General features: G+C 44.5%; 1 protein-coding gene across 7 annotated transcripts in view; it reads left to right on the top strand.

Annotated features, from left to right (window-relative positions):
- Positions 1-6,212: 6,212 nt before the first annotated feature.
- The window catches only part of HECW1 (HECT, C2 and WW domain containing E3 ubiquitin protein ligase 1), a 445,591-nt gene continuing 435,937 nt past the window's right edge, over positions 6,213-15,866 (top strand). For 3 of the 7 annotated variants that reach the window (XM_064366742.1, XM_064366741.1, XM_064366736.1), the window contains exon 1: positions 7,211-7,782. In XM_064366742.1, the coding sequence (XP_064222812.1) occupies positions 7,660-7,782 (123 nt within the window). In that variant the 5' untranslated portion in view covers positions 7,211-7,659. Of the gene's footprint in view, positions 6,335-7,210; positions 7,783-15,866 lie in introns of those variants that run through there. The other 4 variants (XM_064366737.1, XM_064366740.1, XM_021666765.2 and 1 more) reach the window with 4 other exon arrangements.

Genomic DNA, 15,866 nt, shown 5'->3' with positions numbered 1-15,866 from the left:
TTTATAATATAAAAAATATAGAGACAAGATCTCTCAATGTTGCCCAGGCTAGACTTGAATTCCTGGGCTCAAGTGATCCTTCTGCCTCAGCCTCTCAAGGAGCTAGAACTACAGGTACATGCCACCACACCTGGCTTTTGCTATATATTTAAATGATGAATCTTGTTTCTGTTCCTGGCTTTAAAAATCTTTAGAGTTTCTTTAGGGTTCTCCATTGCTTGCTGAATTAATTCTTTTTTTCTTTTTTTTTTTTTTTGAGACCGAATTTCCCTCTTGTCGCCCAGGCTGGAGTGCAATGGTGTGATCTCGGCTCACCACAACCTCCACCTCCCGGGTTCAAGCAATTCTTATGCCTCAGCCTCCTGAGTAGCTGGGATTACAGGCATGTGCCACCACGCCCAGCTAATTTTTGTATTATTGGTAGAGATGGGGTTTCTCCACGTTGGTCAGGCTAGTCTCGAACTCCCAACCTCAGGTGATCCACATGCCTTGGCCTCCCAAAGTGCTGGGATTACAGGCGTGAGCCACCACGCATGGCACTTGGGCACTTGCTGAATTAATTCTAACAGCTGGAGCAGGGCATGTTTGGCCTATCACAATATGTCTCACACCTTTGCTTCCAGTCTCTCTAACACCACTCTCTTTGCTCCAATTAAATTGAACTCTTCACCATTTCCCCAAGTACATTCTGTTCCTCTGTCTTCTGCTTTTTCATGTATGCTTTTCTTTCTTCTTAGGATGTCTTTCGGTCACCCAACAAACTTCTGCTCTTCATTCAAAGCTCTATTAGTGGAGGCTTTTCTAGCCTCCTCGCTGTATTAGCATGGTTGCTCCTCTCACACCGACAATACATCTCTGTCTTAGCACCTACATCATATTGTACGTACATGTTTAACTTGACCACAGGCTTAGTGTGATTGATATTTATACTGCGTCTCATAAAGTAAAAGCTCAGTAATAAATCATTTAATTAATAAATAAAAATATATGCAATAAATAGAAACGATAGCTGAAATAAGGTGGGAAAAAGAAACAAAAGGCATACAGATTGGAAAGCAAGAAATAAAACATCTTCTATTCACAGACAACATTGAAAATTCCAAGAAATCTACCAAAAACTCCTAGAACGAATAAATGCGGTTAGCAAGGTCACAGGATACATAATAAATAGACTCACACATACACAAATAACTTGGGTTTTTTTTTTTTTTTCTATTCTACCAGTGAATGAGTTTTAGTTATGTTTTTTATTTTCCATATTTTGTGGTGCCTTGACATCTTAGGGGCTTTGCAGGCTTGGAAGAAACTGCCCCTCCCAGGGCTAGCTAATTCCTAGAGATAGCAAACAACTTGCCCACCAAGTTGGGCAAGTTCTTTGATATGAAGCCCACCATTCATATGTAAACCAACCAATCCAGAGTCCACCCCCACAACCACCTCCTTTATCCAACTCACACAGCACTCCAATTTCCCTTGCCCTAAGTCTCCCCAGGGACAAGTACAGGACAACTAGAGACCACCTCTATAGCCCACAGACACTGAAATATTGAAACTATCAAATCCTAGACTTGCTCAAACTGGCCTGCCCTGCCTCGCCATTCTTCCCAAGGGATACAAAATGGAGGCTCTGGCTGGGCGCGGTGGCTCACGTCTGTAATCCCAACACTTTGGGAGACTGAGGTGGGTGGATCACCTGAGGTTGGGAGTTCGAGACCAACCTGACCAATGTGGAGAAACCCCATCTCTACTAAAAATACAAAATTAGCTGGGAGTGGTGGCATGTGCCTGTAATCCCAGCTACTTGGGAGGCTGAGGCAGGAGAATTGCTTGAACACAGAATGTGGAGGTTGCAGTGAGCTGAGATTGCACCATTGCACTCCAGCCTGGGCAACAAGAGCGAAACTCTGTCTCCCAAAAAATAAAAAATAAATAAATAATAAAATAAAAATAAATAGAGGCTCTGAGCCATGGTCTCCTGGGCGGCTTCTGCCTCCTGACTGACCCAGGAGCTCCCCTTGTGGCCCTGCATGGTATGTCATGCTTCCTGTTTTAGGGATCTGTGAGTATAAACTTCTCTCTTGAGGAGAAACAAATTTCCGTGTCTGTATGTCTGCATGTGCATACTTAATTAAAACAAATCCTAAGTATACTTTAATACAAAGTAAAATTCAAAATTAAAATCAATACCTTTTACAATAGTACCAAAAAATGTAACTCTTAGAATCTATGTGGAAACCTAGAATCTGTGTAGAATTTACATGCTGAAAACTTGAACTACTGATGAAATAAATCAAAGGAAACCTAAATAAATGCAGAGAAATGCTAAGTTTGTGGGTTGAAAGGTATCAGAAATTGGAAGATTGTTAAAATGTCAATTCTTCTGAAATTGATCTATAAATTTAATACAGTTGCAATCAAAATCCTAGTAGGATTTTTTTTGTAGATATTGATGAACATTCCTAAATTCATATAAAAAGGCAAAGAAATGAAAATAGACAAAATAATGTTTAAAAAGGACAGAATTGGAAGGTTCACATTACCTGATTTTAAGGCAGTATATGTCTACAAAATAGTGTATTTGTAAAATGATAGAAAGATCAGAGGCACAAAATAGAGAATCTAGAAAGAGACTCCCACAAATATAACCAATTGATTATTGAAAAGTTGCAAAAGCAATTCAATCAAGAAAGGATCATCTTTTCAATAAATGGTGTTAGAAAAATTGGACATCCCATGTGCAAAAAGAAGCCAACAAAAAAGTCACCATCCATACCCCACACCTAAAAAATAGTAAGAATTCAAAATGAACCAAATACTTAAGTATAAAATGTAAAACCTTAAATCTTATAAAGCAAAACACAACTCTCTGTAACCTTGGTTAGTCAAAAGAGTTCTTAGATATACCGAAAGCCAGAAAGTTGATAAATTGAACTCTATCAACTTTAAAGATGTTTACCCTATGACAGAAACTGCTAAGAGAATGAAAAGACAAAGCACAGATGGAGAGGAAATATTCAGAAATCTTATCTGACAAAGACATTGTATCTAGAACATACAAAGAACTCTCAAAAATGAACAACATAAAAGTGAACAACCCATTTAAAAATAAGCAAAAATTTTGAGCAGACACTTTACTACAAATGATAGATGGATGGAAGATAAGTACAAAAGTAGATGTTCACCATCATTAGTCATTAGGAAAGTCCAAATGACAATCTTGTATTATTGGTACAATTTGATCCTGTGCAGAGACTGTGTGAGATATTGCACACAGCTTCAACAGCTCGGTCCTTTTCCTCCACGAGTTATAGTGCACTCATTTCTGACATTATGGTGAAGGCCTGTCCTCAAAGATAAAGCCCCTGATCGGTTTAAGTCATCATATTCTCAGCATTATAGGGACCGCTTGTGAATGGCGTTCTGTTTGCTGGTCTTTATGGGTACCTGGCCTGAGATGAACAGGTAAGCAGTCATGTCAGCCCCTCCCTGAGTCTTCCTGGGCCTCGAGTTACAAAAGGTGGAAGACATGGTTGCATGGGCATTATGATAACACAGGTGTTTGTATATGCTTCTCGAAATGCCTTCATCACCTTATGCCATTATGCAAGGTTAATGTTAGGAAGGGCATATCGGGACTGTGACTTATTATTATTCTATTTGTAACAGTGTTTTGAGTACCTTAGAAACAATAAGTGTGACTACTAAGATGGCTTTAAAATTCATGCCATATTTTTTCCTTTCTCCACCAAATACTCTTCTCTTTAAGGTTAGGGCAGCTGACATCTGCAAACTCTAAATTCAAGGTCTTCTGCTTGAAACAAGACCTTAAGGAAATTACAGAACTCACATAACCATTTTTGTTTCTTCTGTAAAATGGGATCATGCTACCCAGACTACAGGTGGACTGTTAGGAATAAAAAACAAAACAGGCCAGGATTGGTAGTTCATGCTTGTAATCCCAGCACTTTGGGAGGCTGAGGCAGGAGAATCGTTTAAGCTTGGGAGTTCAAGACCAGTCTGGGCAACTTGGTGACACCCCATCTCTACCAAAAATACACACGCACGCCCAAAAAAAGTTAGCCAGGCATGGTGGCATACACCTCTACTCCCAGGTACTCCGGGAGGCTGAAGGGGGAGGGTTGCTTGAGCCTGGGAGGCAGAGGTTGCAGTGAATGGAGATTGCTCCACTGTATTCCACCCTGGGCATTGGAGTGAGACCCTGTCACAAAAAATAAAAATTAAAAAGGAAAATACACAGGAGTCTATATGTGTTGCCATTGGACTTGGCCTGTAGAAGCTGCTCTACAAGGCGCTTCTTTATCTACTCAGGATGTGAAACTTTGTGTACTGCTACTTTAATATCTTTTGTCTTCATTATAAAAAAAGGCAACTCCTAAGGGGAAAATAAAGCACACCACAAGGATTGCTACATCAATAACTTCTGTGAGAGGTGTTGACTTGTCAAGTCATCTCCATGATGGATAGAACAGAGCACAAACATCTCTGAGCCAAGTTGATGCTGATTCACTGAAAATAATGAGGTGATCCTGGCAATTAGTTGAGGTAAAAAAATATCCTTTATTGTGGTTTGGTGACATTGTGCTAATTTAGAAACCATGGTTTATGTGAGAGTTTTTGTTTTCTTTCAAGTCTCTGGTTGGAAACATCACATGGTTGGTTGCTGTTGCTGTTTACTGCCACAGCCTGTTCGAGTCTATTCTCGGAGAGTTTTCTTCATATAGGATTTGATACTAATCCAAGTGTAAAATCCGGAGAAATTGTGCACAGCTTTCTGCGTGGATTGGTAGCTGAGGTTCGAAAAGCGGTCTGCTTTGAGCTCATCTGACCAGAAGATCTGACTGTTGTCAGGCAAAGAAAATGGTCTGTCAGGAAAGGACTGGCCACCCCAAGTGGAATAAGGAAAGAGAAGGGCTGTGCCTCCTTGCAGAAAGGGGCACAGCTGGTGAAGTTGCCTTCACATTGTCCGAAGTTCCCACTTCTGGAAAGTTCCAGTTGTAAGAGTGAAATCAATGCCAAGAGGCAGGTCAATAGAATGAGAGCCGCTGAGAAACTAGCCACTGTGCAGTGTGGGTGGAAGGGGAAGGAGATTTGATTTTGGGAAGTCTGTACTCAGGTCTTCAGTAAGGAGTTCTGAAGTCAGGGTGAAGCCTTTCTTTATTCTAGAGGAGATGGGGTTCGGGGTATGGGAAAGAAAATAACTTCTCAGAAAGTGAAAAAAAAAAGCTCATGTAGAGGATGCTGGGCAAAATAATAGGAAGGAATAAATCAGCATTGTAGAGAATGTGGTTAGTTCATAGAATCCCAGTCTCTAAAGATTATGTGCTCAAAGCCTCTGCATTTTATGTGAACATACACAAACCAAATGTCGACCAAATGCACAAAAATGTGCATACATGGAGCAGCGAGCCACCAACAGTAACCAGCATTTCACTTCTCTTTGCATCTCAGTTGGCTGTCCCTAGTTCTAGCATTCTGACACTGTGTGCAGTGTAACAGAAAACCCGGTTTGGAAGCTAGGCTTGCCCAACAATAGATATTCTGGGGTGATTTTCATCCCTTTGCTTTTGTTATTATGATGTTTGCTTTATGTGCTTGTGCAAATATAGGACGATTCCTGAAAGGTGCCTCTGAGCATTCTTGAGTGTAAGGTAAGAGAGGAAAGTGTGTAAGACAGAGGCCAAGAACACCTGTCACAGGGTATCCGCCTAGGGTGTCTGTACCGCATCCTTTCTGCTACACTGTTTGCACACACACAAAAGGGCCGAGGAGCCGGGGTTGGTGCTGGATCTGCCCAGTACGCGTGCCGGGTGTTGGAAGGATGGGGCCGGCGGTAACAAGAATCAATATATATTTACCGCTGGGGCGAGGGTGGGGGTGCGCGGAGGCTGCAGGGCGGGGCAGCGCTAATGAGAGCAAGCCCGGCTTGTGGTTGGTTCTGGAGTCTGGTACCCACAGAGGAGCAGGCAGGGAGGGAGGGGAAGCAAGCGGGAGGATAAAGCGATGAAGTGTGCTGCGTTACCGCGCATCAGGCGCTGTTGTTGGAGACGGAACACCGTGCATCTCTGACCGAACCGGCCCCCTCCTCGCGCATACACTCGTCGAGCGGCGCGCGCCCCTCCGCCGTGGCAGTAGCCGTGGCCGCCGCTCGCTCGGGGCACCCGGCAGCCAGAGCGCGGCGAGAGCCGGCGGTCGCCAGGGTCTCCTCCCCAGCAAGTCCCAGGCTCCCAGTGCACTATGCGGGGCACGTGCTCCCCCCAGCTCTAACCTGCGCGCTGACAGGAGCATGATCTGTGCCCAGACCAGGGCTGCCAAGGTAAGCGGGCGTCGCGCGGAGACACTGCCTGCCGCCCCTTCCCCCCGCCCTTCTCTGGGCGGCTTCCCGTCGCTCGCGAGGCCCCGGCAGCGCCCTCCCTTCCCGGGGCCGAGATCCACCCTCCTCCCCACCCTCTCGCTTCTCCCGCGAGGTTCAATTGTCAGCCTGGGTCGCGCCGCCGCCCGGGCAGGACCAGCATCCCCGGGTGGCGACCCCGGCTTGGGTACGGCAGGCGCACCCGGCCCTCCTGTGGGGCACTGAGAGAAACAAAGAAGCCCCCAAGCGGGTTTGCAGCGCCTCCCCCGCCCTTCAGCGCCCTCCCAGTGGCGAGGAGGTGTCAGGGGAGGGGGCGGAGAGACCTACGTAATCCCCCTTCCCAGCCCACACCCACCCCTTGTGAACCAAAGCTCTGGATTTGCGCTTCGCCTTGGGCTCGCTTTTGAACAATTGTGTTGCATGCAATGCCCGTGGTTAGCCCAGCGAGCGCCCGGAGCGTCCGCACGGGTTCGCCGGTGCTCGCTCGAGGGGCGCGTGGCCAGGTCCGGTCCTTGCTCCCGTGGATGGTGCAGGAGGGGAGGAGGCGCGATGTGGGTGCTCCCCCAGCGCCTCCAGGCTCCCGGCCCGCTGTGCCGCTCAGCCGGGCCTGCCACCTGAGTTTTAGCGGAGCAGCCCGTCAGGTCGCCTACCGTATTGCGACTTGCAGACAGGCAGGGAGGGAGCCGCCGAGAGGAAAAAATGCGTCCGGTCCTTTTTTGGCTGGAGGTGCGCTTCCTGCTACCCCTACGTTTCCAGGCGGTGCCAATGCAGCAAAATCCGAGGGCTCAAACAATGTGGCCCCTCCATCCTCTGCTCGGGGGCATTCTGATTGCTCTGCTGCTTTGACGTCCCGGCCACTTGGCTGGTTTTCAGAGCCATGGATGCGCGGTGTCTCTGTCTTGCACACAGAGGCTGGGCACCATAACTTCTTCCCTGCCGAATTTCAGCGCGTGGGGGGAACTGGCAGGGACACAGGCTGCAGAGATGCCCGGCTTCCTGTGGTTCCGGGCACCGCGCGCCTCAGTCTGCATTGGGTTGACACCAGATAGCATGTGGGGATTTTCCTAGTTGCCGAAGAAGATACTGTTTGACGTTGCTGTAGTTTTGTGCTTACTTCTCTTGGGATCTGCAGTGGTGCGATTCTCCCCTTGTTTTCTCCCCCCTTCTCTTTGAAAAGATGTCAATGCTATGTTCGGCAGAAATGGATACAGCAAGAGCAGCATAGTTCAAAATTTGAGGGAGGCATCTACTCTCTTTTCCTGGGATTTAAACGCGATTTAGGAGGGCAGATGCCCTACCTGAAAAGGCCAACCTTTAAAGACCCCGGCAGTGTTGTGGTCCAAGCCGTCTCAAAGCAGGTGGCCAGATCTGCGTTTCTCATCAGCGGACTCGCTCCGGCTGTGGCTATTACGGTAATTCATTCTAGATTGGGGATTCATTTTAAAATGTGTGTTTTCCACTAAGAAGGGATTAGAGTCCACATGCCCACCCTGGTATGAATGTGCGTGCCTGTTTGGTGGAGAGATAGATTGTGGTAGAATTCCCTGTTGCCCGTTTCCTCCGCTTGCTGCCTCCTCCGGAATGTGGCATGGGAAAAACAACGCGCTATTTTAATTCCTAGACCTCCAGGCAAATTGGCCGTTAGAGTGTTTTTATTTAATAAACCACGTTCTGACTAATTCCACACTATAATCCCAGTCTAGTGCAGTTGGCTGCTTTGTGGAATGACATTTCTCTTTTTTTGTCTGGGATAGTTTTTTTCTTGAAGGCAAATTGCTGAAGTTTGTTTAGATTGTGACATTATTGACTTGGTAGGGAGGCCACATCCTGAGCTGGAACAGTCCATCAATGCATCAATACAGAGGGACTGCAGCTGCTGCTATTTCTGTATATAGAATCATTTGACTTGATTCCTTTCACACACTGGCTTTCAAAGATGGATGTATGACAAGATCATTTTGAGCTTTACCTTCTATTATGCTTCCATCTGATATGATTGTTACAAAAGAAATATTAAAAGGCCAGGTGTGATATGGAAAGACAAGCTTCAGTCTCATTCCTTATGGTAAAGGAAGTTGGACTCGCTGGTTTCTATCGTTCTTACTGGTTCCAGCATTCTGTGGTAACTGACAGAGGAGTAAGAAAAGTTACTCAGTGTTGGGAAGGCAAATAATTTTACAACGTGAACCATGTAAGCAAACCAAGGATTGATTATAGAATCTGCGGCTTATTTTTATACCTTGCAGCTTTTAAAACCCAAGTGTCTGCATTTTCCCCACAAGTGAAATTACTCACCAACTCAAACAGGTCATTTTTTCTTTTTCCACTATAGCAAAACATTTGGTGGGGGGTTGGAGAAAAGAGAAGAAAATTGAATTAATTGGATAACAGGTTTTCTCCTTTTGTGGAGTTATTCATTCCAGCTGTCTTGGATAATTGAGAATTCACTTTTTCCAATAATTGGTTTTTGTCTGTTTCTAATGAGACACTCTAGATAGCTGTTTCATCCTATGCAGTAATTGACAATGGCATGAGACTTTCTCTGATGTAATTTGGTGTTCCTCATAAAACTTGCTAGCACTGTTGCTTGTTATAAAAAATGGGTGAAGTGATGAGTGTTCTAAACAGGCAGGCAGGCAGCGTTTTCATGCTTTCATGGTAATTTTTATAATTTAAGTATAGTCAAGGTATTTGGTTGTTGACTCATGCTTAGCCATACAATTTTCAATAGTTGTGCACTCATTTGTTTTAAGTTATAATCAAAATAACATCCTGAAATTACAGTCCCCGCAAGGCATAATTAACCACTTCTTCTCCTGTTTTCCCATAGCCTTTTTGTTCCTAGACCTAAGGTAGCACTTATCATATTGCAGTTATCTAAGTTGTAAATGTGCCACAGTCTCCTTATCTTAAATATGGGATGAACTTCTTCAGAACGAGGACATGTTTATATTCATCTCTCCAGCACCTAGCAGTTTGCCTGGTACATCATGTGTTCCCAGAAATATTTATTGAGTGGATTTCAGGTCATAAAAATGCCCTTTAATTGTATAGGCAGAAGGTAGGTGGGAATCCTTCACTTTGTGAGTCAGCTGGGGGAATCAGAGAGGTTATGTAAGATGCTTAGGGGAACGGAGAGCCAGGACTCAAATCCAGGCCTTCCACCATGCTGCCTCTAAGAGAGGCTCCACCCACCCTCAGTAAACAAAAAAACATGTAGAGAATTAGTTCAAATGCTGTAGGTTTGGGTTATTTTTTTTTCCCTCGAATGATCTGGATTATCCATTTTGATGAAATTTATCTGATAACTCTTCTGTTCTGTCTTGCTCTGGCCTTAGAAGGATACATGTTTGGCCCAAGCACTCTGTCCTCTAATCCACACTTAAGCAGAAGAGGTGAGCACCCTTCTGCCCACCTTTTCTCAAAGTCCTGATTCTATCAACCAGAGCTTGCTAGGATGATGGACACGTCTAGGGAATGCCTACCCATTATTTGCTCAAACAACACTGAACGACTGTTAAGTGCTTCTGAAATGACCTACAGTTAGACCAGAGACAACCGTCTTTTCTGGGCCAGCCAAACTTGACTGAATCTCCCAACAGGCAGGTTTCTAGACTAACAGGTGTGACTTACAGACTTACAGACACCTGCTTCTTTCCCATTTACCTGCTTCCTTTTTCATCCTAAAAAACAGGAGAAGCTACGTTAGGAAACCAGGAAGTTTCAATACCCGTATGTCCTCTCTGCAAAGCAGCCGTTGGCACATTTGACGTTCATGGACTTTTAAAGAAAACAGTCTGAAATGTTCTGTGGGGTTTTCTTCAAGTCACTTTTCCTCTTTGAGGGTTAGTTTTTTCTTTAAAAGTGGAAAGTTGTACCAAATAATCCCAAAGGTCACTTCTAATATCATGATTCTGTGATTATTTTTGTTGGTCTATTCAGTTGAGCAAATTTAAGGGTGAAAAATATTAAAAATAATTTAACCTGGCAAGATGTAGAGAAGAAATAATTAAGGCTACATGGGTCAGCCTGTGGGTTATCTAATAACTACTTTGAGCCTTCTGTTAAAGCTGTTCTTTATACATTTCTATAGTAATCCTTTCTTATTTGTAAAACTAAATTTACTATATGAAAGGGAAAGATTTGTGGCATTTCTTGTTCTCAGTGAGGAATGCAGTGGTGGAAAAAGTATGCAATCTCCAAAATGTACAAAATGTTTAGAATTTGGGGGTTTAATATTCTCACCAATGAGTTTGTTTCACAGCTGAATAAGTCTTACAGTCAAAGTGTTCCCTGCAATTCATCCAACCAATTCCCCTTTCAGTTTCTCTCTGGTTCCTCACTTTGCTCCTTTTTTCCACTTCGTTAGCTCCACCCAACTTCCTATAACATACCCCATATACATAAACCATATGCCAGTAGTACACTGCCACCCCCCCACCTCCCCACCCCCGCCCCACCAAAGGCAAGAGTCAGAGTTTCACAACCTCCTTACTCAGCTCAAGCTTTTCTACTTTCTGAGGTTTATTTATTACCATTGCTTTTCCAGGTTAAGACGCAATGAGGCGTAGAAGCAGATCAAGTCTTTTAACGATTTTGTTTATCACTTATGTCCTTTTCTCACAGACGTTCTGACCACCATTTGGAAACTAAATGCATTTAGGTGTCTTAAAGCCTCTTTAAATATTTTAGGAAGCAAAGCAGTATATTGGCGATTTTATGTATCCCATCCCATAGTGTTTGGATGTGTGGGTATTGGTAAGTGATTGTCCTGTTCTGTGACATGGACACTATAGGGAGAATGACAATAATGCCATTACTTACTGGCAACGTATGACAAAGATCACTAAGCTCCTAGGTCATCTGGATTCCCATAGCAACAAGTGGTGTACACTGCTTGCATTATTCATTCAGAACCCATACTTTTCCTGATTTATTGGCCTGAAGCTTGATGCATATGGAGGCCTGAAAAATAAGGATGTGGCATACAGACAGACTTTCCTGGTGTTATCAGGCATCTATGCATGTGATATGCAGGGAGAATTCAGTGGATAGAACTTAAGCTGGTATGAGGGGGGCGGGGGAAGAGCTGGGAAAGGACGCCATCTGTGCCCATGATGAAAAATGCCATCATGGAGACTTCATTCGGGGTCCCTTTTATATATTTAGTGAAGCAGATTTTCTATTTCACACTTTCTAGATATATTTGTATTGCACAGATGTCAGGGAAATATCATGTGTGTGAAAGAAAAAAAAAAGATCAAAATTCACATCCATGGCCAGGGATTGTAATTCAATCATTTTGTCCTGAAATTGGCACTCATTTAACGTGCATGGATGTTCCCTGCTTCTGCTTTGGGGATTCGAGTCAGAGCAGTTTGAGAAACAGAAATCTCAGCCCTACACATTGTTAAAATTCAGAGATCTAGGTTAAGTGGGGGAAAGATGGGGGAATAATTTCAAACATGTAAGACCTTGCTTCAGTGCCATCAGTACCAGAGCTGATGAAATCAATCAGCAAGTGATTCCTCATCCTCTTTCCTGTAACACACAGATGAGCTGAAGAAACCACAGGACGTAGTCAATAAGTTATTATCCTCAAAAGGACTTCATTTTTTCTTTACCGTTATTCATAATTCGTTTTACCATCAAACCTTAAAACTACCTGATGACATTTTCCCTCTATTTTGAACACAAGTTATTTTTGGAGAAATGAGCTTTTTGAAATTGAAAAAAAGAAATTGTTTTGAGGATTGTTGCCAGCTTTATTTCCCCCTGGCCACCCCCCAGCATTGTGCTCAGTGTCCCCTCTACATGACCGGGCATAGGACCTGCATGTAAATGGGATGATGATACAGAAATAATTGGCATACAAATGCACTGTGATATATGACATTTACAAAACCCCTCCCTGACTCCACATACCCCGTGATTGATTTTCTGTTCCCTTTTAAAGAACATGCTTCAAAAAGTTGTCCCACTGGCCTTTTTCACTCCCTCCATCTCAGCCTCTAAAGACATATTTTATTTCAACAAACGACACATTGAACATATATGAAATGTATGAAGCAAAATGCAACACACACCCACCATGCAGCCGGCGACCAGATCACCATCTTATTTGAAGCCGCTTTTGTGTTTCTGCCTCCTCTCACCTTTTGCCTGTCCTGAGAGCACCTCGATCAGGTATGAGGTACTTGTCCCCATCGCTCCCCTTCCTGTTGTCATTAGGTTCAATCAAGGATCTCTACCTCGTGAAGTACAAGGGCACAGTTTTGCTGATCTCAGCAGCATTTTCCATGGGGCTGTGGGGGACCACTCTCTCTTTCTTAAGCCCCTGGCTTCTTTCAGGACACGAGAATCTCCTGGTGTTCCTGCAGCCTCTCTGGCTCTTCTCTCTCAGGCTCTTCAGATGGCCCCTGAGGTTTTACCCCTACTGACCTCAACTGAATTTTGACCTCTAAATGCGGATGCGGGGATTCCCCAGGCCTTGGCTCTCAGATTTCTTCCCTTCTTATTTAAATTCCTTCTCTCGGTCTCAACACTGTCTTCATGCTCATGATTCCAAGTTTATTTTGTCAGCCCTGACTCATTCCCAGAACTGCAGACTTGAAAATGCAACCGCCCAGCATCTCTCCTTGAATGCCACGTAAGCTTAAAATTAACATGTGCAAAACGTAATCCCTGATTTCCCTCTATAAACATGCTTCTCTTCTAGTGTCCTCCATCTCTGACAGGGATAACTCTGTCCCTCCAGTTGTTCAGGTCAAATACCTGTGAGTCCTCCTGACGTTTTTCTTACCCAGATCTGGCTTTCAGCAAATCTTTCTCCCTTTTCTCTCCTTCTCCATCCAGCACAGCAATCCCTGTCTAAGCCTCAGTGAGCTTTCCTGACTGGTTTTCTGTAGTCCTTGCTCATCTGCAGTCTGTTCCCTATACAGCATCCCAAATGAGCCCTTTAAAAATGGAAGTCTTCTCATTCGTTCAACAAATACTGTCTAGACACCTGCTGTGTGCCAGGCAGTGGTTTAGGTATGGGGATGTAGCAGGATCACAGGATCACAGTGACTGACGTAGCCAAACAGTCACAAGTCCCTCTCCTCCTGGAGTGAACATTGTGTTACTTCTTTGGATGAAACCCAAACTCCTTACTTTGCCTATAGGGCTCTATGTAACTCATGTCTTGCCACTCTCCCAGTCCCCGATTGTCCTTGCTCTTCCTAGAACATGCCAGGTACAAATACTGTTCCCTTGACCTGGAGGGATGATCCTCCAGCTGCCCGCATCCTGACCCCCTTTATTCTGACCACACCCAATGTGCTGTCTTCCATCTGCCTGCTTGCTTGCTTTCTTCATACCACTTAGCACCACACAGTTTGTTACCCAGTTTCTTGCTTACGTTCTATTATCTATCTCCCTTTCTAACTTGTAATCTCCATTAGAGCAGGAAGCTATTTGTTTACCCAGTGCCTGGAACAGTATCTGGAACATTTTACACACCACACTGAATGTTTGCTGACTGACTGAATGATGTAACAGGTGTCTCCTTAGCCAAAATCCAACCTCAGAATTTTCTCTATGAAGGTTGTTTTATTTTTTGAGACAGGTCTCACTCTGTCACCCAGGCTAGAGTGCAGTGGCATGATCTCAGCTCACTGCAATCTCTGCCTCCCAGGCTGAAGTGATTCTCCTGCCTCAGCCTCCTGAGTAGCTGTGACTACAGGTGCGTGCCACCACACCCGGCTGATTTTTGTATTTTTTGCAGAGGCAGGGTTTCACCATGTTGACCAGGCTGGTCTGGAACTCCTGACCTCAAGTGATTCGCCCACCTCAGCCACCCAAAGTGCTGGGATTACAGGCATGAGCCACCACACTTGGGCAGCTAAAACCCCTTTAAAAACTGCTGGATTAGAGTTTGGATGATATTTTCAGGTCTTGGGATCCTCTGAGAATATGTCTTTCCTTTTCCGTATACTATTCTCTCCTCCTCTACTTGGAGGGGCTGGGGGTCTTTCTTCCTGCCTGGACATTTTGTTGATCCTGAAACTGTGTTTTTCTCCTGGCTGGTGTTCTCTGATAGTTAATGAGAGAGGCTAGCTTGAGCTTGTCCTTGCTTCCTCGGCACCCAGCAAATAGCATCCAGCAACTCAATTATTGTTGTGTTTGAATCACTTAGTTGTTACTGTTGCTGCCAGGACTTGATAAAAACTGTTCTTGGCTGGGTGCAGTGGCTCACTCCTGTAATCCCAGCACTTTGGGAGGCCAAGGTAGGTGGATCACAAGGTCAGGAGTTTGAGACCAGCCTGGCCAATATGGTGAAACCCCATCTCTACTAAAAATACAGAAATTAGCCAGGCATGGGGGCAAGCACCTGTAGTCCCAGCTACTTGGGACGCTGAGGCAGGAGAATCGCTTGAACCTGGGAGGCAGAGGTTGCAGTGAGCCAGATCGCGCCACTGCACTCCAGCCTGGGCGACAGAGCAAGACTCCATCTCAAAAACAAAAACAAAAACTGTTCTTTGCCCTCCAATTTCTACTTCCTCTGGGCTGCACTGACTTGGTCATTCCTCTGTTCAAAGGTCTCAGGAGTGGCCAAAGTGTACACAATTCCCTAGGCTGGCATCGTCGGGCTGTAGGCCTTGGCCAGCCCACGTCCCCTGCACCCTTTTGACCCTCTGTGGCAGCCAAGTGAATCATTTTCCTATTTCTCCAAATATCCTCTGTGCTTTTCTGTAGTTGTGTACTTTTTTCGGATGCTGTTTTCTACTCTTAGACTCTCCACTGTAAATTTACCCATTTTTAAGATCTAGCTTAAACCTTACATCCTAGCAGAGTCCGTCACTCAGTTTCCTAATAGGATATGAATTCTCCTGGAATGAGTATCGTTATTTGCTTATTCTTTTCTCTCCTGTCCTTTAGCAACTAAATGCTGAGTACCTCCAGGTTAAGGGCAATGTCCTACTTCTCTTAGTATTCCTGAAAATATTTGTCCCAGTATCTGCCTCAGCAGGTACTTTTTTCTCTGAATGTGAAATGAGCTCAACAAACAACCTAAGAGTGAAAAGGTCTGCATTTCGTTGCTTCTAGAATGCTGTACACTGTGTCTGTGTATCCACAAAATGCATACCACAAAGGTAAGAAGAAAGTTAGAAGAGGTGCACTCCACAAGGACAGATTTTTCTTTGTTTGTTGATTCTCCAAAGGCAAAGAACAGTGCTCTTCACTCAGTAACCATTTAATGAATGATGGAGGTACATAGCTGGCATCTTAAATTGCTAATACCCTTGTTCTATAAATGAGCAAAGCCGAGGACTGCAGAGCTTTCCTAGGTTCACAAAGTCAGAGGTAGAGCCTGGTGTTCTGCAGCGCAAAGCCCGTCTTTCTCCTGATCTCCACCTCTGCCATGAATAGTGTCAGACCTAAGCAGAATTGGCCCAGTAACTCTTTCCAGGTGATGCTCACTAGTGTTACCTTCTTACCAGTGTCTGAGGAGCTT

The sequence above is a fragment of the Aotus nancymaae genome, unplaced genomic scaffold (assembly GCF_030222135.1).
Source record: "Aotus nancymaae isolate 86718 unplaced genomic scaffold, 86718_ANA_hifiasm-v0.15.2.pri h1tg000065l, whole genome shotgun sequence".
In the NCBI taxonomy this organism is placed as follows: Eukaryota; Metazoa; Chordata; class Mammalia; order Primates; family Aotidae; genus Aotus; species Aotus nancymaae.
The sequence above is the reverse complement of the archived record's forward strand: the minus strand, read 5'-3'. Positions and strand labels throughout refer to the sequence as shown.